The sequence below is a fragment of the Poecilia formosa genome, unplaced genomic scaffold, assembly GCF_000485575.1.
Source record: "Poecilia formosa unplaced genomic scaffold, Poecilia_formosa-5.1.2 Scaffold26, whole genome shotgun sequence".
Taxonomy (NCBI): Eukaryota; Metazoa; Chordata; class Actinopteri; order Cyprinodontiformes; family Poeciliidae; genus Poecilia; species Poecilia formosa.
This window is the reverse complement of record NW_006799965.1, coordinates 439,612-465,077: the sequence shown is the minus strand read 5'-3', so window position 1 is coordinate 465,077 and position 25,466 is coordinate 439,612. Positions and strand designations below refer to the sequence as shown.

General features: G+C 42.1%; 1 protein-coding gene across 2 annotated transcripts in view; it reads left to right on the top strand.

Annotated features, from left to right (window-relative positions):
- Window positions 1-23,928, top strand: part of frmpd1b (FERM and PDZ domain containing 1b) — a 30,589-nt gene extending 6,661 nt beyond the window's left edge. The window contains exons 2-17 of one of the 2 annotated variants that reach the window (XM_007548248.2): window positions 1,620-1,772; window positions 6,202-6,312; window positions 9,768-9,940; window positions 11,084-11,186; window positions 12,027-12,072; window positions 12,307-12,411; window positions 12,571-12,666; window positions 13,401-13,526; window positions 13,650-13,769; window positions 14,495-14,628; window positions 15,738-15,864; window positions 16,120-16,212; window positions 16,907-17,089; window positions 17,411-17,558; window positions 18,280-19,260; window positions 19,444-23,928. In XM_007548248.2, the coding sequence (XP_007548310.1) occupies window positions 6,206-6,312; window positions 9,768-9,940; window positions 11,084-11,186; window positions 12,027-12,072; window positions 12,307-12,411; window positions 12,571-12,666; window positions 13,401-13,526; window positions 13,650-13,769; window positions 14,495-14,628; window positions 15,738-15,864; window positions 16,120-16,212; window positions 16,907-17,089; window positions 17,411-17,558; window positions 18,280-19,260; window positions 19,444-21,971 (5,070 nt within the window). In that variant the 5' untranslated portion in view covers window positions 1,620-1,772; window positions 6,202-6,205 and the 3' untranslated portion in view covers window positions 21,972-23,928. Of the gene's footprint in view, window positions 1-1,619; window positions 1,773-6,201; window positions 6,313-9,767; window positions 9,941-11,083; window positions 11,187-12,026; window positions 12,073-12,306; window positions 12,412-12,570; window positions 12,667-13,400; window positions 13,527-13,649; window positions 13,770-14,494; window positions 14,629-15,737; window positions 15,865-16,119; window positions 16,213-16,906; window positions 17,090-17,410; window positions 17,613-18,279; window positions 19,261-19,443 lie in introns of both variants that reach the window. The other variant, XM_007548246.2, reaches the window with a different exon arrangement.
- Window positions 23,929-25,466: the final 1,538 nt, after the last annotated feature.

Sequence of the window (25,466 nt, the reverse complement as noted above, 5' to 3'; positions counted from 1 at the left end):
CACAGACATAGAAACAAGAGGACTGAGACAGGCTCTGATTGCCGAGGGGCAGATCCAGTTTTTAACCTCCACGTGAAGCTACAGGGAGAACGACCGAGGGAGTCTGACGCAGAGATTTACGAGTGGCAAGCTTGGGAACTTTAAGTCCCGACAACAGAGGGCTACGTCAAGATTGCATATTGATTTGGATGAGGAGCAAACTCATCACATGCTTTCTAGATGCACAAATATACGCGAGTCAGGTTTGACATATAGGAATGCTAACATATCTTCCATTTCTGCAAGTTCAGAGGAAGAAAGTGACAGTGTTTCAGCTGCGTTTCTACTGTTTATTTACTGACCAGATACTGATTTATTAGTTTCTCTTGACAGGCGCTGTTTGTTCACAGATGTTGGAGCAGTCCTCCCTTTCACAACCCCCTTTTTTCCTCCAGTCCTCCTTTGCCTCCCACTGCAGAAACTTTTGTTCTTTCCCCCACAATCTCCTGTAGCTTTGCTCTCTCAATTCTTTGCCCTGCCCTTTTCACCCTCTTTAAAATTCTCCCCCCTTTTGCTTTCTCGCTCGATATCCTGCCCTTTTTCTCCTTTTAGTTCCCCTAGCTAATTCTTCTTTCTGTGCTGCTGCCCCTTTCCTCAGCCCCTCTACAGTCTCCACCTCTCCATCGCTTTTCTCCTTCTTCAAGCCACTGTCCTTGTTGCCTGTCTTGGCAGAGGGGCAGAAGGAGGCGTTTGGAGGCTGAGCTAGCTGCATTAGGTCCATGTATTATTCATGTGCTCTGCTCTATGTGCGCCTTGGTCCTGCACTGGCTTTTCTAGTGGGACACATGGGCCTCCTAAAGGAGCTGTGTGTGGGCCTGATTGGAGAGTTACATGGATGAGGCAGTCATTTTCTTGATTTGCACCCTTTTTGCACCAAAAGCAGACCTCACCGATGAACATCGAAGGACAAAATTAAACGTTTTCCGCGTATTTATTTTTATTCGGCTGCAAAGCATTCCCCAGGCGTGTTTTTCTCCCCAAACCAGAGGCCAGCTAAGGCTTCAGCCATATCTGCTCTGATGCTTGTATGAAAGATTTGTCTTCTTTCACCCCTGGCCAAGATTTCTCTTTGCCAGCAACTCTCTTTCCTCTAAACTGCATCTTTTTTGGCTTTCCAGAACACTCCCAGTAAAAACTGTTGACTTAAACTGGGTTGTATGAAAATTTAATTTAAGCATCCAGACATTGTAAGACGGAGTGCCTTGTTTCTACAGCGCCGTGCAAAGAGAAAGACGGAGAGGAGGATGAAAGAGAGACAGAGAGAGAGAGAGAGACAGAGAGAGAGAGAGAGAGAGAGGGAGAGAGAGAGAGAGCAAGCAAGGGAAGCCTTTGGGACTTAGAGGAGGGGCCTCCTGGAAAACCACAGCCACATAGCTGCTTTGGGCTCACATCTGCTTTGGCTTGACATACTTGCATTTCACCATTGAAAACATCAACAACTGGAATGTAGCTTTGTTACTTATAAATAGGACTCAAATATAAATCAGATATACCTTGTCTAGTTCCAAATATAAGCTTGGACATGCGCTCCATTTATAGATTTTGACGGGTTTTCCTGACAGCCTTTTCTTCCCGCACAGGTGGCAGCGCCAGAATAAGATTGGGGCCCCGATGATTGCAAGGACCCCTGTCCACCCTTTTTCAGCCAGTCCCGGAGGGGTCACAGAGCTGATGTCTCAGAAGACACGGGGGCATGCATGTTTTGGAGTCCTGAAGAGGCAAGCTACATCTCAGTGAGTGACGCTTTCACTAACGTTTAATCAGAACGTTAACCATCAAGCTCTTTGGTGAGACGTGTGGAAAAATCTGAAGCTTCTGAGAAAATGTTTGTGATTAAAATTCCCAAACCACATTTCATAACCTTCAGGTTGCTCTTGTAATTTATCACAATTAATTTCAGGGACATGCAGGCTGAAATGCTGGGTCAGCATGCATTTCTTATTAATGCAAGTGCTAACTAGCTGCTTTGGTAAAGCTGGTGGTTTCTGAGAACAAAAGCCACTGCTGGGGTGCATGCATATAAGAAAAGGCCGGCCGCCTCAGCTGCTGCTGCTGCTCCACAGAGACTGACATCGGAGACGACTACCTGACTCTGCAAGGACAGAGAAGGTTATAGAGCAAAAGGAGAAAATGAAAGACACGGGCGAAGAAGCAGCAGCAAAAATTACAGTCTTGCTCAACAATGACTGGTGCATTTAAACACAAAAAAGCCACTTCTACGAATCACCTCTGAAACGTCTTTCTTGGACATTTTCAGAATTTATCACATTTTAACATATTTTAAAGCACTTTTATGACATAGACAAACTCAAGCTGTCACATAAATGTAAAGTGGAAGGAAACATGTGCAAAAGTTTTTACAAAAAGAGGTTTGGTGCGAAATTGCATCTATAATGTGTCACTATTGCCGAGTCCCAACTACTTTTTCCTAAATAAAAATCCTGTCTAAACAATTGCCACACAAAGTCACCTAACTAGCAAAGAGAATTGACCTGTGTGTAATTTAATCTCAGCATAAATCTGGAAGAGCTATGAAGTTCTTGTAGGTTTGTTAGAGAACATCAAGATGAAGACCAAGGAACGCTCCAGACAGACCAGGTTCAAAGTTGTGGAGAGATTTAAAGCAGAGTTAGGCTGTAAAAAAATATTTTGCTAGTTTCACAGCGTTCTGGTCTGTTCAGTTCAGTTCAGTTCAGTTCAGTTCAGTTCATCATCTGACAATAGAAAAAGTCTGGAACAAATACAAACAAAACAAAAAAAAAAAACAGTCCACTGAATCAGAGCATTAGTCACAGAAGCATCCAGTAGGTCACTGCTAAATCATTGTTCATGATCAATTAGTTTATGTTAATATTGGATATTCACGTGTTAACTTCTTCACATTTTGAAGCGTAAAAACCGCAGTAGTTTATTTAACAAGACCAACAGAAAGTAGTGCATGACTCTAAGGTCAACGACTTGTTTTTCTTTAATAAATAAAATCTGAAAAGTGTGGAGTGCATCTACTTAACCCATCTGTGACCATACTTTGAATGACAGAATCATATTTTTGCTGTGATTTCAGCTCCAAGTGTTTTGGAGTACATCTACCTTTAGTGTCATCTGGACACTAAAGGTTTTGTAAAAATTCCTCAAGCATAGTGAGATTGGATGGAGAGTCTCTGTGAATAGCACCTTCTTAAAGTCTTGCCACAAACCTGAGTGTACTATTTTAAAGATGTTAGAATGCTTCTGCAGCCTCTTTGTGCTGATGTGTTTTTATAATAGTTACATAACATCTTGAATGTCTTCAGTAGAAGCCAGAAAGTGTTCTGCGATCAGCTGCATGTGATGCAGATGCCATTATTTCGTGCCTCTCGCCTGATTGAAACCGGCACAAGTGTCCGTGATTACACTCGGTCCCACATGGCCATCTGTGTGTCGTCCCGCCTCACCCAGTCCTCCTCATCCACATCAATCTGCTTCAATCCGGATAAGCAGGAGGTGCTAAAGTGACACCCTGACCAGTTCAGGCCTGTGGCCTATGAGGGCTTTTAATCCTCTTATGGGACAGGACTACTACAGCTGCTAACACAGGGAGAAAAGTTAGTCAGCATTGGCCTACAACCAGCAGAATGAGCTTAAACCCTGCTGTTTGGACTCACAGCAGCACTTCTTTGCATCAACTATTGACTGCTCTGCAGTGTCTACTCTTTTCTCAGACCTCAAAGCACAGTAGGGTAATTTCGCTGAAATACCCCAAGCTTTACTCATTTATTGGAAAAGGCATGTTTTTTAAAATGCTGCGAACAAAAGCGGCACGCCGCCAGAAGTTTGGTGTAAGACTTTCAAGATTTGAACAAAAGGCTTGGCTTGAAGAAGCTGGCCCGCACATTTCTGAGAGCTGGTCAAAATGTCTTGGCTGAGTTTCTCCAAGGATCGTTAGGATCCAGGAACGCATCCATCATCGTTAGCCACATTGATCAGGTCTGGGTTGAGTCTCTCACCGTTCTGGCCAAATATTCTGGGTTTACTTAATCTATTGGTGTACAGAGGGCAGTGAAGGCATCAGGAGTAAATAAAGATTAAAAGAAAATAAACATAGCATGTATTTATCCATACGTCCAGAGGCCTGGACGTCCTTTTCTCCAGTCGCTTGGGCCAGCTCTTGCAGGGAAATCCCGAGGCGTTCCCAGGCCAGCTCCAGCGTGTCCTGGGTCTTCCTCTGGGTCTCCTGCTGGTGGGACGTGCCCAGAGCAAGTCATCAGTGAGGCGTCCAGAGCAAAGCCATGTTTTAGTATTACCCTAACCCCCATCCTCATAAACAGTTTTAACATTTTGTTGCATTGCAAAACCTCAAACATCAATTAATGTTGTAGGTGTTTTATTTGATAGACCAACCTAAACTACGGTATAATTTCAACGGAAAAGAGAAAAGGATGCACGTTTTTAAAATGATTTGAATGTATCTGAAAAGTGTGGAACATGGTTGATCAATATCTCCAGGGACAATATCTCCTTCCTTTACAATTGCAGCTCCAAAGCTTCAGATGTTCAGGGATTTGTACTTAGAAATGTGGACAATTTGTAAAGTAGCTCAAGCTCAATCAAATTGGATGTTAATGTCTTGCCAAAGATTCTTAATTGGATTTAGCCCTGGACTTTGACTGGGTCAGTCAAATGCATGAATGTAATTTGCTCTGGCTGTATGGTTTGGGTCATTGTTCTGCTGAACGATGAATTTCCGCCCCTGTGTCGAGTGCCTTGCAGCCTTTGACAGATTTCCCTTCAGCGCTGACCTTTAACTAGCTCCGCCCATTTTTTCATCAACTCTGACCGGTGTTCCTGTTCCTGCTGAAGGAAAAAAAAAAAAACATCCATCAGAAGGTTTCACTCTGAGCATCATGTGTTCATGTTAGTCCTCTGCAACACTTAGTTTATTTTTGTGCGTGCTGGTCATAAAGTTCACGCTAGAGAAAACACCGTCTGTAACGTGTTTTCTCCGTGTCCCCTGTGGTTTGTGTCAAACACAAACGGGAACGTTTTACGACTCAGTTCTTGCCGTTCTTCCACAAAACCCTGGTTTGACGGACAGTCTTCCTGTCAACAGATTCTTCTACCTGAGCTGTGGATCTCTGCAGCTCCTCCAGTCACTGTTGTCCTCTTGCCTTATTGTTGTTCTCTTGTTTGCCCCATCAGTCTTTTAGTTGGTGACCACGTATCGGTCAGTTTCACGGAACGGCTGGATTTGTGAGGAGATTAAATTGTAGGTGGACTTTATTTCTCAAAAGGCGACTTCTAAAAGCAATTAGTCAACTTTACTTGAGCATATCAGCAGATTTTTATTTGCAAATAAAAATCTAGGAATGATGTATCTGTTTGCTTGTACTCTAAAAGCCACGCAATACTTAAGATCCTCTGGAGTTTGTGGTTTTATGGAAAACCTCAAGACGGGTAAATGGTTTTGCATGGCACTGTAAATCTGATTTGACAGCTCCGAAAGTTTTGCTTTCTAACAAAGGCTGAACATAAACATGTGTCGTGTAACATGCTTTGTAAAGTATATTTTAAAGAAATAAAGAAATGCAAATTAACTATCCGCCGTCTCTGTTGCCGTGTATCAAATGGCTGACAGGAGAGAAAAGTAGTCGAAGAAACAGAGTTGACTTTTGAACTGAAGTCAGCGCCGGACAGCTTTCCGCCCTGAGGGCCAAACCGAGCCCCTGCATCAGTCACCATGTCACCACAGCTCCCCGCTTCAAAGGGCAAGCTAAGCATAAAAATGCACAGCTGCTGAGCTGCAGCAAACATGCAGAGTGTGGCACATTTGTTGACATTTCTAATGCAAATCCTACCATTGTGTGACGGTTCAGTTGCTGCTGATCGAGTCATGTGCCGTTGCTCATGCTAAATAAGCTCCACCCAATTCTCCTGATAGGACTCTCTTTTAAATTGTTTTTTGTTTATATCTGTTTATTTATTGCTCTCAAGCCAGACAACATTTGCTGCATATAAAGGAGCATGGATTTTGAAATTTCCAAAAACAAACCCAATGAGTGGCTTCTAATTGATTTGATCCTTCCAGATTCTTTCATCCTTTTCCCACTTGTGCTTTGATTCTTTGTGGTCATGTCAGCAACTCCCAAGCATCTCACCTCACTCTTTTCCTATTTTTTGTTTCAGATAAATGGAGGAGAATGAGCGATGCAGGAGCAGGTCTCCAGCTCGGAGGACCAATCGGGTGCAGCAGGTGGTGGGAACAATAATTCGACGCACTCGAGAATCTCTGAGCAGGTAACGGGAAGAACAGGAGGCAGAGAAGATTGTAAAAACAAAAAAAAGTTTTTTAAACCTGAGAAAATTCCTAGAAACCAGAAAAAAAAAAAAAGAAAATAGCTATGGAACAAACTGTGTGACAGGTGTGTTTGCAAAAGAACAAACACCAACACATCATGTGTGTCTGTAGTTAAAGAAAGGAATCTTTTATGTATTCAAAAAATACGGGGAGCTGCAAATTGTCAGTCCTCGCATCATTTGCAGATGTCTATCGTTGACAGTTTGCTGCTTTGTGTGTTGCAATGCAATGAAGGAAAGACAACAGATGTGACCCTTACGAGGCAATTGTTTCATAATCAAATCAAACTTCCTAATTCCACTTTAGGAAAAGAATCCACAAGCGGAAAACATATTTTAGAAAGAGGCCTGTCTTCCCAGGAGTGGATGTCTCAGCAAATTCAGAAATTTCAAATCACCCAGGAGGAGCCGCATCTCAGCCCCTACAAGGCTTAGTTAGCAAGTTTGTGAGTACAATTAGAAAAAGACTGAGTAAGTAGGGCCTGTTTGGAAGAGTGCCTGTTGAAAGCCTCTTTTATCTAATTAATATGGGAGCTAGACTTAGGCTTGCAAGATTGCATCTAGATGAACGATCAGACATTTGGAATAATGTCCTTTGGACAGATGCAGTAAAACTGTCTGGTGGGTTACAACCTGAACATGTTGCCAGTCCATCACTGGGACACACAGGACAGCCAGTGGTGCACACACACACACACACACACTCTTACATTGGGGCGATGTAAAGAGTCTAATTAACCTGGCCACAAAGCAAGTTTGGTAACAGCCAACTCAGCATTTCAGCAAAAACACAATCAACTGCTAAACGTGGTGGTGGTGGTGCAGCCACAAAATAAGCAAATAAATAATGAACAAAACCCACAAAATCTAACCAAACAATGTTGAAAAGAAGACTGAGGTGAAATTCATCACCAACTAATCTATCCACAAAAGAAAATGCGTAAAATTGTTGCTGCTTACAGACGCTTCTAAGAGCAACTTTATTCAGTTTTGCAAAACTTTCCTCATAACGAAGCAAAGCAGAAACTGATGATATAAAGCTGGGGGAATTTGAAGGCTCGTTTCTTAACCTGGTGTACGCACAGAGTAGATCTCCGCCCACACCCATACAAAAAGACGCATACCACATTGCCGAGTACATATTCGATCTCTGACTGTCCCTCTCACACACACCCCTCAGTAAACCACAAATATGCGTTTAATCGCTCGCCATCCTCTTGTAGTTGTCGGCGAAATGCTTTCTCTTTCTTGGTGCAGGAGGAAGCAGATACCAGGAACTCCTACTGGTAGATGCTCTTGGGAAAACTTTGCCATGTTGTCTTCAATTTGACCAGAAGGCCCAAAGAGAGGATGGCACTGTTAGAGTTGAACGAAGGTGTTTATTTGTCTTTATGTGAACGTGAACTTCATTCTGCTGAGGTGACTCTGTGAACTGCAACATAATTTATGAAATTTAAATATACAGTCAACTCAAACTTTTTGATCAAAAGCATACCAGACATCAGATTCTAATGATTTTCTTCCTTGAAAGTTAAATTCCCTCTTTCTATGTAACAAAATACTTCTTCTGAAGTTTTGTTGACTGAAGTGTTGATGTGAGACAATCTATTGACTCGAGGGCGGCTCATTGTAGACGGTCTTTGTGCATGGAGTCATTCTGCTGTAACGCATTTAGAATGTGGTTTAGCAACATTTTACCAAAGGGGAAAAAAAGAAAGAAAGACTTGCCTTTCTAGATGACAACATGTTGCTCTAAAGTCCTGTTTCTGTTACTCAGCATTAATAAACATCACAAAGGTATGTTTATTTTTTTTTACCTGCGGGCATGAAATCCTTGCCCATTTACTGCTTTTGTACAGAGTAACTTTTTTTTTTCTTTTACTGATATTACTGATCACGATAAAATCCCCAAACTATGCCTCTTAACGCAGGGCACGCTGGATGTGTTTTTATATTATTTCCCTGCATTTCATTTCCATGTTTTTGTTTCCTAAAGACATAGCCTCCATTAGATTTTCTGATGTTACTGATTTACTAAAAAAAAGAAAAAAAGAAAAAAAGAAAAGAAATAAAAATGTAACCAATAATACCTTCCTTTGCATGTTTCGCTGAGTTATTTTGGAAGAAGCTGCTGGCATCAAATTTAAAATAAAAGCTCCCAGATCACATATTCCCCCATCCCAGGCTGCTTTCTGCAATTTGCTTTAGAAGGAATCCTGATTTGCAGTGAATAAAAAAATTCTTGGGGTTTATTCTGCAGTAATTCAGCAAGGCCTAAGTAATTTGTTACAAAAATGTATTTACGTTTTTAGCTAAGAGGGGCTGATTCATGTGTGTATTAGTACCACAAACACTCTGAGTAAGTGCTTGTGTAAATATTTTTAATGTTTAAAAACAAAACAAGTTAAACTTTCCAGCTTAAACATCCACACACACTAAAAACACATAAGACGTGTAAGAAAAGGAGTGAATACTTATATGGGGCAGTGAATTGTTTGCTCATTCTTTGCATTGTGGCTCAAGCTACGTCAGATTGGAAAGAGAGCGTCGGCGAACAGGACCTTTCTTTTTGCCACAAACCTTCAATTGGATTTAAGTCTGGACTTTGACTGGACCCTTCCAACACATGAATATGCCTTGATCTAAACCAGGGGTGGCCAAGTCCAGTCCTCGAGAGCCACCATCCTGCAAGTTTCAGATGCATCCCTGCTTCAACACACCTGAATCAAATGACTGGCTCGTTATCAGGCCTCTGTAGAGCTGATCCCGGTCTGTTGGAGTAAGGATACTTCTAAAACTTGCAGGGTGGTGGCTCTCGAGGACTGGACTTGGCCACCCCTGATCTAAACCATTCCATTGTAGCGTTAGCCACATGCAGCTCGTTGTCCCCGTGGCATGATGCTGCCACCATCATGTTTCTCGTGTTGTCAGGATTACGACAAATGTTAGTTTCCTGGAACACATGACATTTTACAGTAGCATTATCTATCCACCCGTTTCTGTCCTTTTGTTCCTTTTTTTGTGTAGATTTCTAAAGGAGAGAAAAAAAACATAAAGTCATGTTCTGGATACCTTGCAACTGGACAAATGGACAGATATTACAAGATTAATGTGGGCTAAAATTTAGTTCTCCAATGGTTGTAGAGCTTATATTTGACTTTCAAGCAAAAAAAAAAAAAAAAAAAAAAATATAACCACCCCCCCATTTCTTCTGAAACTATAATAAGTGACATAATTAATTCCCAAATTCTTAAAGTGTAAAGTTTTAAGTGAAAATATAATGCAAATGGTACATTATATAAAAAAAAGAAAATTAAGAAAAATTATAAATATATTTAGTATCTGTGGATGAGTATTGCCACCAGATGACCTGTCCTCCTTTCTGACCTCCTCAGAGAGCGTCTCCTCGGCGATGGGCGGTCGCAGCGCTCCAACAGTCTGTCCAGTCAGAGCTTCCAGGCTAAACTGACGCTGCAGATCACCAGAGACCCCGTCCTGGACCGGAGCACCGGACATGGCTTCACTCTCACCACAGACAGCCCCCTGCTGGTCAGGGATGTTGCCCCAGGTACATGCTGAATGATTGCGTGTGTGTGTGTGTGTGTCTGTGTAACGTGTTTGTCTATGTGGATGAGTGTAAGTTGTTTTCTAATTCTTCTCTCCAAATAGTCACCTGCTTTATGCAATTGTGTTCTGCCTGCAGCAAGTCACATTTTTGTGTTTCTGCACTCACAAATGCATGTACACACACATACACACACACACACACTGAGTCTCTCTTGGCCTTCACCCATCATGTTCGGCATTGTGCCAGAGCAGGCCACGTAAACAGCAGAGCCACCTGCTCGTCCTTCCTGAATTCAATCACTTTTCATTTAGACCTCTCTGATTGGAGGTATCAGGAGGAGGTAAGACACGAAGATGCTGATCCATCGCTTTGACATCAATCTTGTAAAATAAGCTGATAAAAGGCCTAGAGGAGACTCCCACCTTGCCCTCATCTCTGTAATTGCTGTCTGCTGCCAGAGAAAGATGGTGAGAAGGTGAAAGGGAGGTGATAACTGGGGACATCCAACAGAGAGCGGGATTTGTCAGCAGCGAATAAATTAAGTGCAAACACGACATGAAAAAAAAAAAAGTGTGCGAAAATGTAAAGGACGGCGGAGGGGAGAGATGCGTATCGCCTTTGAGGTGGGAGGAGTCAGAAAAAGAGTGAAGGCCAGAGCAAATTATGAGGAAGAATGACTTAAAAAATAAAGAGGAAGAAAGCAGAGAGATGAGGCTATAGGAGAGAAGGGTGGAGCTGCGCTTCAGTGTGTGTTTGTGCGAAAGCTCGCAGCATTCCTTCAGAGGCTAAAGCACGAGTGGCAGGCAGAGCAGCGCGGAGCCGTGTGCCTGTGTGTGTCGACAGTCCCATATGTTCTGTAGGCTTGGAAGTGACTGTGCGTTTGCTACAGAGTGAGATGGAACTGCTGTGCCTCTCTCTAGCCTGAAGACAAATGAGTATAAATAACCAGAGTAGGCAGAGCAGAGGCGAACTGGAAGAAACCCAGAATAACTGTAACCCCTCACGTCCTGGAGAGCTCAGCCCAACACTGTTGAGTCAGCCCTGTTCAGTGAGCATGTGTGCCATTCTGTGACGTGTGCTTCTCGTGCACGTTTCTGCAGCCAGGGTTTATGTTCAGCGTGTGTGTATGTGTGTGTACCACAGGGAGCCCCGCAGATGGGATCCTATTCCCAGGAGACCAGGTGCTGCAGATAAATGATAAAGTGATGGAGGATTTGAGTGCAGAGCAGGTGGAGAACATCTTGAGGTGAGACCATCTATCTAAGGTTTATGGCAGAGCGGAGCGATGACTAAATCCACCATCTGAGCTGCTTCATGGTGACGCTTTCTAAGAGTGTGTGTACCATTCACGTTTACATTTGGATGGAAGACCTCTTGCACTTTGGACAATTGTTTATACCCCTTGTGCTTTTCTATATTTCACCACGTTGCAGTATTTTATTTCAAGAAAAGTCAAAGAAAACCTGGTTTTCTTTTTATGCATGAAAATGTAAAACCTGTGCTCAACGTTTTATTCTGTAATACCAATAAATAAAATCCAGTGTAAACAGTGGCCTTAAGAAGTTCTTTAAAGAGTCAATTCAGTCCACCTGTTTGTCATTTAACCTTTATATAAATCCAGGTGTTGTGTGAAGGCCTCAGAGGTTTGCTGGAGAACGTCAGAGTGCAAACAGCACCATGAAGGAGCACAGCAGATAGGTCAGAGAAAACTCTGTGGAAGACATGGATGAAGCAACCTGCAGGGGCAGTTCTGGAGCAAAAACCTGTTCAAATATACAAAAGATTTTAAAAAGGGGAAAGAGGTCCAACTTCACACAGGACCCTTCAAGCACCACTAGACATACAGCCAAAGCTATTCATGTGTTTGAATAGTCCAAAGTGCAGGTCTAGAATCTTTGTTGAGCCTTCAAAACTTAGTTCATTCTGACTGCATTTGAACTATTTTGCACAGAATAAGCATACATTTCGATCTCAAGATGTGCAAGGTGTTGACATTGACAAAAATGTGGAAAAGTTAAATGTGTACAAAGGTGCAGAAAGACGTGTGCGCATCCCGTGTTCTTATTTGTTGGTTTTGTCCACACAGGGAATTGGAGGATTGCATTAATGTGACTATTCTGCGGCACATGACAGTGAGTACAAAGAAAAATCTCAACACGTTAGCGAAGTCATTTGACATTTGAAACAGTTTCTTTTTTTTCCTAACATGTGACAGTAAGTTTGCATATTCCCTCATTCTTTAAACCGAATTGCAATGCAGAAAATTATGATTTCTTTAAAACAAGTTGCGTTCTCAGATTCCAATTTTCTTATTTCACTGCTGGCTATACGATAAGCTTGTCTCATTGATAGCTCTTGTTTTGCAGAATCCGAAGTCATCCATAATGTCAGCAGAGAAGAGAGCTCGTCTGAGAAGTAATCCAGTTAAAGTGCGCTTTGCAGAGGAGGTGGTGGTCAATGGGCACACTCAGGTAGAAACACTTTCTCTGACAAAAAAAAAAAAAAAGACCCTACCAAAGAAGAATTAATGAATAATTTTTTTCTGGATGGTTCATTCTCACATTTGAAATGCGTTGTGTTGTTTAATTACATGTCTATCTGCTTCCTCTTTCTTTTTTTTTTTCCAATAGGGAAACTCTCTTCTCTTCCTTCCTAATGTCCTGAAAGTCTATCTAGAGAATGGCCAGACCAAGGCCTTCAAGTTTGACAGTACAACCTCTGTGAAGGTAGGGGTTTTGGTTTTCACCATCATTACAGCCCTCTGAGCTCAATGAGGCATTTTCATTAAAGATTTAGACGACATCAGCTAGTGATAAAAAATTAGGTCCATGTTGTTGCCCAAGAGACCAAGATGAATCTTAATCCTAATACGAGTCAGGCATTTTGAACATTGATATTGTACGTCATGAAACCCAATACAAAGGTTCAGAGGCTTGGGAACCAATTCTGTGATTATTTAGCCATATACCTGGATCATTATCCTGTCGAAAGACCCGATGATTGGCACAGCTTTGGTTTTCTGAAAAAGCACGTCTTTCTTTTTTTTTTTTTTTCCTTTCGAGAAAATCCGGTGAAGGGTTTCGCATGCAAACCAGCGTGAGTGAGTCACTGCTGTGAACAGGTTTCTAAGGGAATGTGGGTGTGTTTTGTAATTCGTAGTATGTTCACTGGCTGCAGTTGCCCAAACTCTCTTGATTATGGAATGATAATTACTAAATGTGTCCGGAAGAGGTTGCATGTTAGGATAATTGTTTCCAAAACTCACCACCAGCGGGATTAAGTTTATTTTCACTTTACAACGTCTCTCCTGCTTGGATTCACTTTTTTTTTAAATTCCCAGCCAGGGGAAAACTGATGAGGGCCGGGGGGGGCGGGGGTTAGATTGTCCATCTGGCATCAACAGACTGGGAAAAGCAAGTTTGTTTTAGTTGGTTGAAATTTTGTTTTTCCGTCTTTCCAGGACATTGTTCTGACTCTGAAGGAAAAACTGTCCATCCGGGTGATTGAGTACTTTGGTCTGGTACTAGAGCAGCAGTATAGCATCACAAAACTATTGCTGCTGCATGAAGATGAGCTCATACAAAAGGTAAGGGATCTGCACTCTGCAGACAAACCTATATGCACCCTGGGGGGGCAGAGAAGAACGGTCACACTATAGCTGAGTGTCGGTGTAATGCATGTAGGATCTGCTATGTTTTGTCTCCACCAGGTGGTGCAGAAAAAAGACTCACATGATTACAGATGTCTGTTCAGGGTTTGCTTCATTCCCAGAGACCCCACAGACATGCTGCAGGAGGACTCCTTGGCCTTTGAGTATCTCTTTTTGCAGGTCAGAGAAACCTGTCAACAGCACTACTTATATACTTTTTTTATTCCGCTTTAGTGACTAACTTGGAGAAACCTTCATCTATCATAAAGTTAAAGAAACGACTGTATGTACTTTGTTTAGTTCACAACTTCAACCAATGTGCTTTCTTTCAAAAAAAAAAAAAAATTCCCCAAAACTAAGAAATATAATCATCAAAGCTGAAGGATTTGTTAGAACAGCAAAGCTGCACCGTGAATCTCTCTGATCATTTCAAGACGGCCCCAGTCTCTTATGATTCTCTTCTGTCGTGTAACAATTGCTTTACTCTATTCCTGCACCTCTTTGAGTCTCTAGTAATCTTCACATTTGCTGTTCTAAGCAGTCGCCACTTTGATGACGTAGCTCTGAGGCTTCTTTGTAAAACCAACAAATGCGAAGCCATACACAGTCTGTGCATATTTTTCATTGCACAATAAAAGCCACGGGAGTGCCACTTATGTCATGCTGATTTAATGTTTTAAAAACAGTCTTTGCGTCCTGCTGTGCTTGTTTTCCCTGACAGTTTGGAGTTCCCACTGTTGGTTTTACTTAGAAAGACTTCTAGAGTTGCCAATGTGTTTTTTCTTTTCCCCAACCTCTGCCGTATAGTAGATGTTGGCGGTGCATCAGAGCACAAACAGCTTTTCAACATGCATGTGTGTACGCAGTGTCCGTTCGCATTTGACTGTGGTTGTTGATGATTTCAGAGTGTTGGAGATGTGCTCCAGGAGCGTTTTGCTGTGGAGATGAAGTGTAACACGGCGCTCCGTCTGGCTGCCTTGCACATGCATGAAAGACTTGATAGTTGTGGACAGACCCGGACTTCTATCAAGAGCATTACGTGAGTCTTCTGTGTGCGTCTGGGTCAGTTTGAGGTCACAACACGAAGGTCGCTGCTGGCTCTCGTTGATTTTGATGATCTAGAAAGCGAGGCGCTCTGCTGCTTTCAGGATTATGATTAGTCTAGACTGAAGATACTAATTTATTAATACGTCATTTATTAATGTGATGGAGCATATTGGGCATGTGTAATGAGGACAATAGCCTAAATGCACACCAGCTCCAGGGATCTAAAGCTGGTGTGTGAGGATGTAATTGTGTTTTTTAAGTGATACAGAAGGTAATGGCCTGATTTTAGGGTTAAGGAAAGGCCAGGAGGTTTAGGGGGGATTGTTGGTATGGGGAAATGTCCGATACAAATTCTGGTGTTATCTGCACTCTTTCATTAGTATTGCATATTTAAAACAAAACTTTTTTTCCCCTGATGACTAATAAAATCTAGTAGAGGTACTCTTAACAGCTTAGCTTGGAGCGTTCCGCTTTGAGTCTTCAAACAAATGTTCACGAAAACACTTCAGTTTTTAGTGCCTTGTATAAAGCAAACATTTTCTTCACTCATCCCAAAATATATACTTTCTGTATACAAACAACCCTGAAATCCTCCAGGTTGCTTTATTTCTTTAAACTGATTTAACTCTTAAAGACAAGCGACCATACAATTAGCAGTTTTCCGTGCAATTATGCGAGAAAAACAACATGCTTTACATTTACTGACATGCATGGAAAGGTTTTAACAGCTCAAACTGGTATGCACGCTGGAATCCATGCAAACCTTCTTGCCTTTAAGGCTGTGCTTGTCAAACAAAATCCAGTTAAAATTGCTAACAAGGGCAATGTTAGCTTCAGAAAGTAGACTGCTGAGGGTTTTGTTTTACCACGTAAGAAGATAGTTGCAGTTTTTATTATTTAACTGTTTATTAAATAAGTATGTTGATGTTGTTTTCAATTATAAAAGTGCTTCATAGTTGCCTTTACAATGACATCTTCTTTGTCTTAAGTCCTTTTATAGACATCATTTATTCTTAGTAATAAGTCAAATAGTGCTGGCAACCAGATCACTTTTGTTTTATAAGTTTGATTTTCATTCCTCTGTGTATGTGTTGTTGGCAGGAAGGAGTTTGGCCTGGACAGCTTTATCTCACCCACGCTGCTGAGCAACATGAGAGAGAAGGACCTGAGGAAGGCAATTAGCTACCACCTCAAAAAAATCCAGTCCCTTCTTGAGCCACGACAGAAGGTAGACAAGGAATGACAGATGAGTGACAGAAAAAGCACAGAAGGCCGTTCGTTACAGATCGTGCCTGTATTGTGAAGGCTTTGGGGAGCATTTTATTTTAGCTGTTAATATCCTACGCGATTAAAGACGTTAGAAAATGATAAGTAGTGGGCAGCGGAGTACTTAAGGAGGAGCTTATCTGCTTAGACTGTCAGAGAATTTCTGATTTGATTTTACTATATTTTCTCTCTTTTTTTGTTAACTTTTGTGTTCCAGGTAATATCGGCTACGCAGGCTAGATTAGCCTACCTTACTCAGCTTGGAGAACTCATTTCTTATGGTGGACGGTCTTACACGGCCACAATGATGGTAAGAACCTTTTTGTTTTTAAGTTGTGCGAGTCCACTTTCTAAAATACAAGCACTAAACACTTTACTGTGTACATCATGGTAGTACTGCGTTAGGCCCTTATTTAGCCTCTGACTTTCGCTTAACAATCGTAATTATTTTTGGCATAAGGTAAGGGAAACAAATCTCAGAGATGTTGGTCTATGTTGCCATCGTGACATCATGCAGTTGCAACAGATTTGTCTGTACACATCGAGGCTAAGAATCTCCCATTTTCACCAAAATGTGCTCTGGATGATTTACATCTGGTGACTATGGAGATTTGACACGTGGTACACTAGGAAGTGTTCATCAGAAGCTGGGTACAATGTGGCCATAAAGGGATAGACATGGCCAGCGACAACACTTACGTAGGCTGTAGCATTTAAGCAAAACTCTGTAAAGCCAAAAGATGGTTTTGTATGAAAATCCCAGAAGCTCAACAGTTTCTGATATTCTCAAAACAGTATGTCTCTGAAATCCAGTTTCTTACCAGTTGTGATATTTGGTTTAAGCTTCAACAAGTTGTCCTCATTCCATTTAGACGTCTAAATGAAGTGATTTGCTATCATATGCAAATAAACAGGTGTACCTTTAAGCACCTCTGGCTTGTTAATATGCCTTATAACTGTGATGTCCTTTTGTTGTATTTTTGTGTGCTTTCACCTTTGCTCAGCTTCAGGACAGGGAAGTGATGGTCAGCTTGCTAGTAGGTGCCAAGTATGGATTGAGTCAAGTCATTAACCACAAGATCAACATGATATCCACATTGGTTGAGTTCAGCAGCATCAGCAAAGTGGAGCTGCTATCCGAGTCGGATAAAGTCAGCCTGCTACGCATTTCACTGCATGATATGAAGGTAGGAAAGCCACGAGTGACTCTGTTCATCCAGATGCTGTATAATTCATAAACACGTTGGCAGAGACATTGATAAAGACATGCATATGCACTTAGCGTTCTATTTTTGTGCCAAATTTCATGCTAGAATAAAAGTAGGTCAAGTATGCTTCCTCGAGTTCAGGAATACATAACTTTTGGGAGCTAGTGTACATGATAATTCTCTAACACAAAGGTGACAGTGTCTCCTTCTTTCTCCCACTTCTCCGCCTTTCTTTTCTTACCCTTTGGCTTTCATCGCCTCCGTTTACCTAATGTTCTCCAATGCCCTCCCCTCCCTCAGCCATTTGCCTTACTGATGGATTCTATGGCTGCCAAAGACTTAGGGTGTCTGCTGGGAGGCTACTGCAAACTCCTGGTGGATCCAAGTGTTAATGTCTTCCGTCTGGGGCGCCCGAAAGTCAGGGTGCACCGGATTCCTGCTGAAGAAGGTGTGTGTGGGAGGTTCGCCGTAATAGAGGGAGTGTGCTATGAATCCCTAACAAGTGAGCAAAAAAAAAAACCTGTTTCACTTAAAACCATCACTTTCTGGCTTTGGCCTTTTTGACATTTTCCACATCAGATGTCAATAATACTGTAGCCTCCTGAGACCCACAGAGTTGTTTACAGAGTTATTTTTCTCCTCTGTAGAGGCCACTGTCCTGAGCAGTACAACTTATTAAATGTGTCCAAACTCTAAAATCATATACTGTACTTCCAAATACATACAGTAGCTCTAAAAGGCTTGCAAACACATTTTAAAAGGGCTGGTGTTTGTGGTGTAAAAAATTATAATCAGACAAACCTTTCTGTAAATAATGTGACATTTATCCCCCGCAAATCAACTAAAAAAAACAAACAAATCTGTTTAAAGAAAAAACAAAGATGTCATAGTGAATTTTGTCCAGAGCGTAATGTCACAGCATTATATTTTTAGAACAAACGAGGCCTCACGATCATCAAGAAACAAATAAAATATACTTTAGTTGTAAATTTCTCACATTTACAAATAAATGAGCATTTCTTCCGGGTTTCAGAAGGGTATATCATTAGGCTATACATGTATGGATAAAGATAACTGCTGTGATATCCTGTTATAATTGAACATAATTTTCTTCAACAGTGTTCATCCATAAAACTTTACACTGTGCTTGTCTTCGATTTCTGCATTAGGTTATGTGTCCCGCTGCTGCAGTGATTCAGATGACTCCACAGATGATGACGACCCAATGGATTCTCAGAGTTACAAAGGCTCAGACCCCGCAAGTACAGACTGGGAGGAGAGAAGAAGAGGGGAGGAAGAAAAGAGAAGAGAGGAAGAAAGAAAAGAGAGAGAAGAACACAAAGGCAAACAGGAAGTAAAAATAATAGTTACAACAGAAGGCAAGGAAAACGAGAGCGAAGAGGAAGAAGGTGCAACAGGAAGTGGTCTACGTAAATTTAAAGTTGTGGATGAAGAAATGAACCTGGAGACCAGCTGGTATCACACTGATCCAAGAGTTACCAGCAGCTTCTCCAGCTTGTCCAGCAGTTCCTTGAGCACTGCGTTGGATGAAAGCAACGCTGCAGCCAAAGCCCCCTTTCGCCTGGATGCTCTTCGTGGATCAAGCCCGGGTGAAGATCCTTCAAATCTGGATGTGCACCACCCGTACCTCCTTGAGCCAAAGCGTCAAGGGCCCCTGCGACCCACAAACCTAAACTACCGTGGCAATGATAACTCTTTCCTCTGCTTCGCAGAGCTCTCCAAGGATGATTTGTTACCTAGTCCGGCGGGAGCTACAAGTGATGACGATGACGATGATGATGATGATGACGAGAAGGAGGAGGAGGACCTGGGTATCCACAAACTCAGACGCATATCTAAGATCCCTAGTTCAAGAGATCTGAGAATGATTGACAGCACACCTTTTGAACGATTGCCCATTAAAAGAAAGAAAAAGACTCCTCCCAAAGTCCCAGTAAGAACAAGTTCAATTCCTGGAAGTAAATCAGCACAAGTCGAGCACCGCCTTTCTAAAGATGAGGACAGTCTCTTTCTTACTCCTTCGCCGAACCCAAAACCAGCTCTTTTGTTAAAGGACAACGTCTCAGAATCAGAAGATGAGTTTTTTGATGCACAGGATAGATTTACACCACCAGTTCCAGATTTGTCAGGTTTGTTCTAGAATTTTTTTTTCACGATAAGACAACTTTTATTTCATTCTTTGCGAAGGTCTATTGATGCATGCACAGTCGTTTTAAGTCAAAACATCTAAGAATTATTTCTTTTAAAACCTCTTTTAGCTGTATAATAACGGTCTGTGTATCTTCTTTGCTCTTTTTCTCCATCTTTTACAGATGCTGAGCTGGCTGATCGACGAAATGCCAATCGTTCGAGTGGAACCTGGAATAGTCTTCCATCTTTCCAAGGAAAAGAACCATCATCTCCCCTAGCCAGTAAACCTCGATCACCTAAAATGAAGAAGGATTCTGAGTTGCTAAAAGATTCCACAAACCAACTTGCTCACCCACAACCGAGTGCTTCAAAGTCATGCCAGAAACCTGAAACAAAAGTCAAACCACCGCTGGCACCTAAACCCCAGTTGCTTCCCAAACCTCAGATGATGCCTCCCAAGTCACCCCAAAAAGGAAGATCATATGCCCAGTGCAATGGAGATGCCTCCGGACATTTGTCTTCTGAACTTTTGGAAATGGAGCCAGACACAATGGAGTTCAAGTCTGTCACATTAGGTGGATTGCCTCTTCCTTCATCAATGATTACAGCAGTGAGATGTAAAAAACAGGCAGTAACCAACACAACACTACAATCAGAGGAAAAGACTAACAAACAGGAAAACAACTTGCAACTAAACAAAAATCTGCTGTGTGAGAATGGATCGCATGTTCTTACTAGTGACAAAACATTCATTTCGGATAAAAAGGAAACAGCAAGAACTGATGAGAAAGTCAATGGATCTAACGTTCTAACAAAAAGTCCACCGAGCTTACACTCTATCCCTCGCTCCAATTCGGGCACGAAGCTAGCTGTTCCTCCACCGGTTCCCCCCAAACCTACTTCTTCCATCGGTTTTCATCCATTATCTTTACCTGCTAGCTCTCCTGTGTCTCCCACTGATCCAAATAAAGGGATGTTTAAGGATACTATCAGTACACCCAATGGGATCCACCCATGGAACAATCGCAATGGCAGCATCCAGTCAGGACCTAGGAGGGTTTCTCTGAGCCATGAGAGCCTTTCACCAAAAAATACAGATGCGCCGCTCACTATTACCACCTCACCCACCTCAGTCGATTGTAAAGGTGTTGGAGGCCTTGACAGCAGAGAACCTGGTCGATCTGGTTCAGGCTCTGATCTGAGAACTAGCTCCTCCAGCCTTGGAGGTAGACTACCAGCTTCTGCTCTGAGAGGAAAGATCCAGTCTTTGCCATGGTACATGACTCGTTCCCAGGAGATTTTAGGAAATCTGGACTATCCCTCCACGAGTACCATCAATGGAGACACATCTGGCTTTGGTTCAGGTTTGTCTGTAGCAAGTGGTTTGTCAGACTTAAACAAAACCCCTGTAAAGGACAAAGAGTCAATAGCCTCAAAATCAGGAAGTAAAGGAAGCATCTTAGATGACGGAGCAGAGGTTGTCATCGCAACCATCAAAGAGGCTCCAGAAGTAAGTTCACACATGAAAAAGGCCAGCGGAACAAATGGCTCACATCCTAATCTGAGTTTTCGAGATAACAGTCCACACAGTGGCAGTGTTTCTTCAGAGCAGCCGCAGTCACGGCCTCATTCAGCTGTTGGCCTGGGAGGCGTGACAAGCATGCAGATTGGAGGGGACTCACCGACCTCCTCTGGAGCAGACACTACTCCTCCACAGCAACATCAGGAGTCTTGCGGCTGTCGCACTGTTTACGCCAACTGTTTCAGTGGAGACACTGAAGATGGGGTCAGCTTTGACGAGGAACTCACGGTTTATGAGTTCTCTCGCCGCATACGCCCCAAACCTGCTCAGGCGTCCTCTCCAACGACACCCTCTCCAAAACCCAACATTCTGTCCCTTCTGAGGGACAACCCTCGGCCACTGTCTACTTTCTCCACCGCATCCTCTGAACTGAGTCCTCTGGTTTCTTGTCCAGTTTCACCTACGGTTTCACTCAGTGGTCGTCTTCGTTCCCTTACCAACAAGAACTATGGAGGGCTAAGGGGCGGCTTTGCCTCTCTGCGTGAAGATATAGACCAACTTCTTCTTGTATTAGAGAAGGGGGCACTTGACCAGGCTCAACAACTCTCAAAACTGGAGAGCACAGACCTAAATCACAATGGAACAGAAGACAACACTGCTGTAGGACAGAGCTGCACTGGAATGAGTCCCATCATCATGACAGAACCTGAAAGGAGTCTTCTCCAGGCAGAGGCTCGTCGACTAGCGTCTGGATGTCAGCGAGCCACACGTGTTGGCTGGGCTCCAGATGAGGCTCTGCGCTCTTTAACCACTAGCTTCAGCGCACTGGTTCAGCTGTCAGCCGCCTGCCTGAAAACAAACCCCTGTCCTGGTTGCGATATCTGCCATAAAGCAAGACTTGTCAACAAGGATGAGGACGACGACGGGCAGAAGCCTATGGACAAGTTGAAGGAGATAGTTGGTCTGTACCGAGAGTTTGTCGGGGCCGTTGAAACAGCTGGGACTGGTGGTGTGAATGGTGGTAGGAGTGTGGGGTCTGGACAGAGTCAGGGAGAGGAAGATGGAGTGCGGTTGCTTGCCAAACGCTGCACTTTGCTCATCTCATCAGTGTTTGCACTCACACAACTCTTCCGGACATGCACACTGGAAACCACGGACACACCTGGCCGTGTACCACTCAATTTTTGACCCAAACCTTCAGACTCCAAGACAATGGACTCCTGAGGGGAGACAAGAAGAACCTGCACATAGCAAATTGGTTTGCAACGCCAGTATTTTTGTACAAGTGCCATGCACACCACAACAAATTACATACACACACTGACACCTCACATAATGCCAGAGAGAAGTCTGCCTCTCTTTGTAACACATGGACTATGCATTTGTACATATGAATTTTATAATTACTTTATTCTTATTTTATGATACAATATGTGTATGTATGTACTGATTATCCATGTACGTATTTATGTATTTATTTTTACAATGTTTGCACCATTTTCTGCCATGGACAGATCTCTGGTGAGTGAAACTTAAAAAAAAAAAAAAAGGATGTCACTGGATTTCTTTCTTCTTCTTTTCTTTTTTTTTTTTAATTTTCCCTCGTCTTTGAGACAGTATTATGTTATCTTTTGCTGCTTTTGAACAAAATCTTCACTCTTCAAGGTGTAATCTGTAAATTGTCATTTTAATAAGTTTATTATTGCAGTATGCTTACTGACAAGACTTAGAAAATATACTTTATTACAGTTTTCAACTACAATAAATAGCTGTTTTGTTTTTATATGTGTAAGGTTTACACCTTTTTAAGGGTTTGGTTTTAAACCTCACAATCACAAATAGATGTGGTACAAAACTCTATTACACAGCAGGGAGAGCACTTTTGACTGTTACAGATTGCACCTTTTGTGAGACATAACCTTGTATGAAGTGTTTTTTCCTGTCTTCCCCACTCCAGTAGTTTCTTTGTAATATTCCCATTGCCCAAATATATGCAGTATTAGAACGTTCTTGTTTTCATCCAAACGCCTCCGTCTATGTATGTTGTCTGGGTATGTCGGGATGGGGGCTTAGGCAGTGAAACAGTGGACCTTATTTATGTAGTTGGCACAAGGGAGACTGTTAAACTCTGTCCAGATGTAGCAAAGATCCAGTCTTAAAAACACTGAGCCACAAATATTCCTTGCTCTTCGTCCTCTTTGTACACCACTTTATCAATAAAAACACTGACAGATGAACTGATTAAGGTCAGAATTGTAGATTTACATTTTGTGTCCAACCTTAGTTTACGCCTATGCAAACATAAACCCCTCGGCCCCTGCACACTGTGTGCCATTTTTTATTTATTTCCATTCTAACATTAAAAGCAACACCACATGCATTATTCTTGTGTAAACACATTGTTTTTTTTTGTTTTTTTTTACTTTGCTTGGAATGTTGGCTTTTGGTCTTGCTTTGGAGAAACTTTCTGCATCATGATTTGCAACAACTTGCAAGATTTGCATGACATTTGCATTTGTCAAATGTAAAGACTGTTTGTACTGATCTCTGTGAATCGCCGCTAAAAGGATTACACTGCCTGATCAGTTTGCTGATGTGAAGCGTTCGCTAATCAGCTCGCCATTTCACAAGACGTAGCCAGCTCCCTTGATGAGCCATCCACCGTGAAGGATTTACTTGAGCCACTTTTGAACAACAGGAAGGCACTTAAGACTGATCAGTCAGTAGCCGTTCCTGTAAATATGGTAAGGGGATTTGGCAAAATGAAGTCTGCTTAAGCATTCAGTTCGCTGGTGAGGAGAAGTATTTCTATTTTACAAAGTGACGAAGGAAAACGCTAAGGGTATGAAGGGAAATCTCCTGATTGAGACTTCCAGCTGCCATTTTTTCTGGTAGCTTTATCAATCATTGCACAAACAAGCCATTCTATGATGCTCCAACTGTGTTTTGTCTCTCTTTTTTTTGTTCATCAGACCGGCTAAAAGAGCAAGAAGAGTCTGCTACACTCTTCTGTTTGTACGCACATAGTTTCATATGAAACATTTATGTGTCTCTACACAAGCTGTCCCTTTTCAATATTTACATCCAACAAAGTCAATGTAACAAGAATTGTACTGTTTGGGAATAAAATACACACTGACCTTAATGTTGTTTCGTTTTACTCGGTGTTTGTCTCTGTTGATGTGTGCATCAGCGAATTCAGGTGCCCGGGATCTACTCGTCATACGTCTCATTTATGACATTGTAAACTTTAAACATTTGAAGTGAAAATAAAAAGAGGAATGCATGTGAGGGTGAACCTGAACTTTGCTATCGTGCCGTTTTGACATGTCTGAACCTCTAATGCAGTTAACGAGGATTACTGTTGGCTTTCTTTCCCGGTGTTAACTTGCTTTCCCGTCTGCTAAGGCAGCGTTTATCTGTGAACTGAAGCGTCTCTCTTTATCCTTGGTATCCTTCTCATCTCTTACTCCTTATTCCAAGAAATCCGGGCAAGCATTTTAGCCTTGTGTTATTAAAAACACTCCTTATGACATTGAAGGCAAAAATGTTATCCCTTCAAATTCAAATGACCCCTTGATGACCATGTCAATGTGAGCAGCAACCAGGAGCTGGAAGGCTTTGTAGCTGCAGCAGCTCAACCCTTCTGGAGCCAAAGTCCTCACATCAGATTGTCCTTAATCTGGTTTTTATGTGTTGATGCAGTCACCTGAAGAGTAACGATCATTAATGTAGACTCACTGTCAAAACTTCTTCAGTGATTAAAAAACATCAAATATATTATCACAGCGACGCTGTTTTAGTCATTGTGTCGGGAGTGAGTGCCAAGTCTCATCTTTTCTACGGCACATGGTTGCAGGTTGTGCGAGTGATCAGAAAGCAGGGATTAGAGTGTATCTCAGGAAAAGGGCAGGTCAGGCAGGTGGTGTATTGTACGGTGAGGCTCAGTGGATACAAAGGGTTTGGTATAGATGTCACAAATGCTCAGAAATCTTTCATTTAGTTTCATCGGTGACTTTGCTCTGATTCCTCTCAATGCAATTCTTTAGAAGACTTCACAAGTCACCTAATTAGTTAATATATTTTACAGCTGTTCTGGCTCCTCTGAGGTTTGTTAGAAAACTTTGGTGATCAAACTCCTTTAGGAAGACGAAACACAGCTGACAGGTCAGAAGTAGATTTGTAGAAAAATAAATCAAGGTTAGCTTATAAAACATCTCAAGCACTGTCTAAATCTACAAACCTACCAAGAAGTGGCAAGTCGCCTAACCTGACAGGGAGGCATTATTCACACAAGCGGCCAAGACACTCCTGCCACCTCTGGTGTTGAACTCTAAAAATCTGACACTCATGCAAGAGTTGCAAAAAGAAAGTTTAAATAAAAGCTATATATAAAAAAAAGTCCCATATTTAGAAAACAGCACACCCTGCACACAGCCCCACCACTAACAGTTTCAATGTTGCTATTAGTGGCAACATTATGCTCTGTAGATGTTGTTTCTTCTGCGTTCTAAAGGGAGTCATCAGAATTGTTAGACGAATTGAGCAAAATACTAGACTGCTTCAAAAGAAATGGGATTGGGGTATTTTCAGCAGGGTAACTACTGACAATACACATCCTAAGCTATAAATGAATGCTGTGTATAGAATAACTGTGTGTTACAATGACTCAGGGAAAGTCCA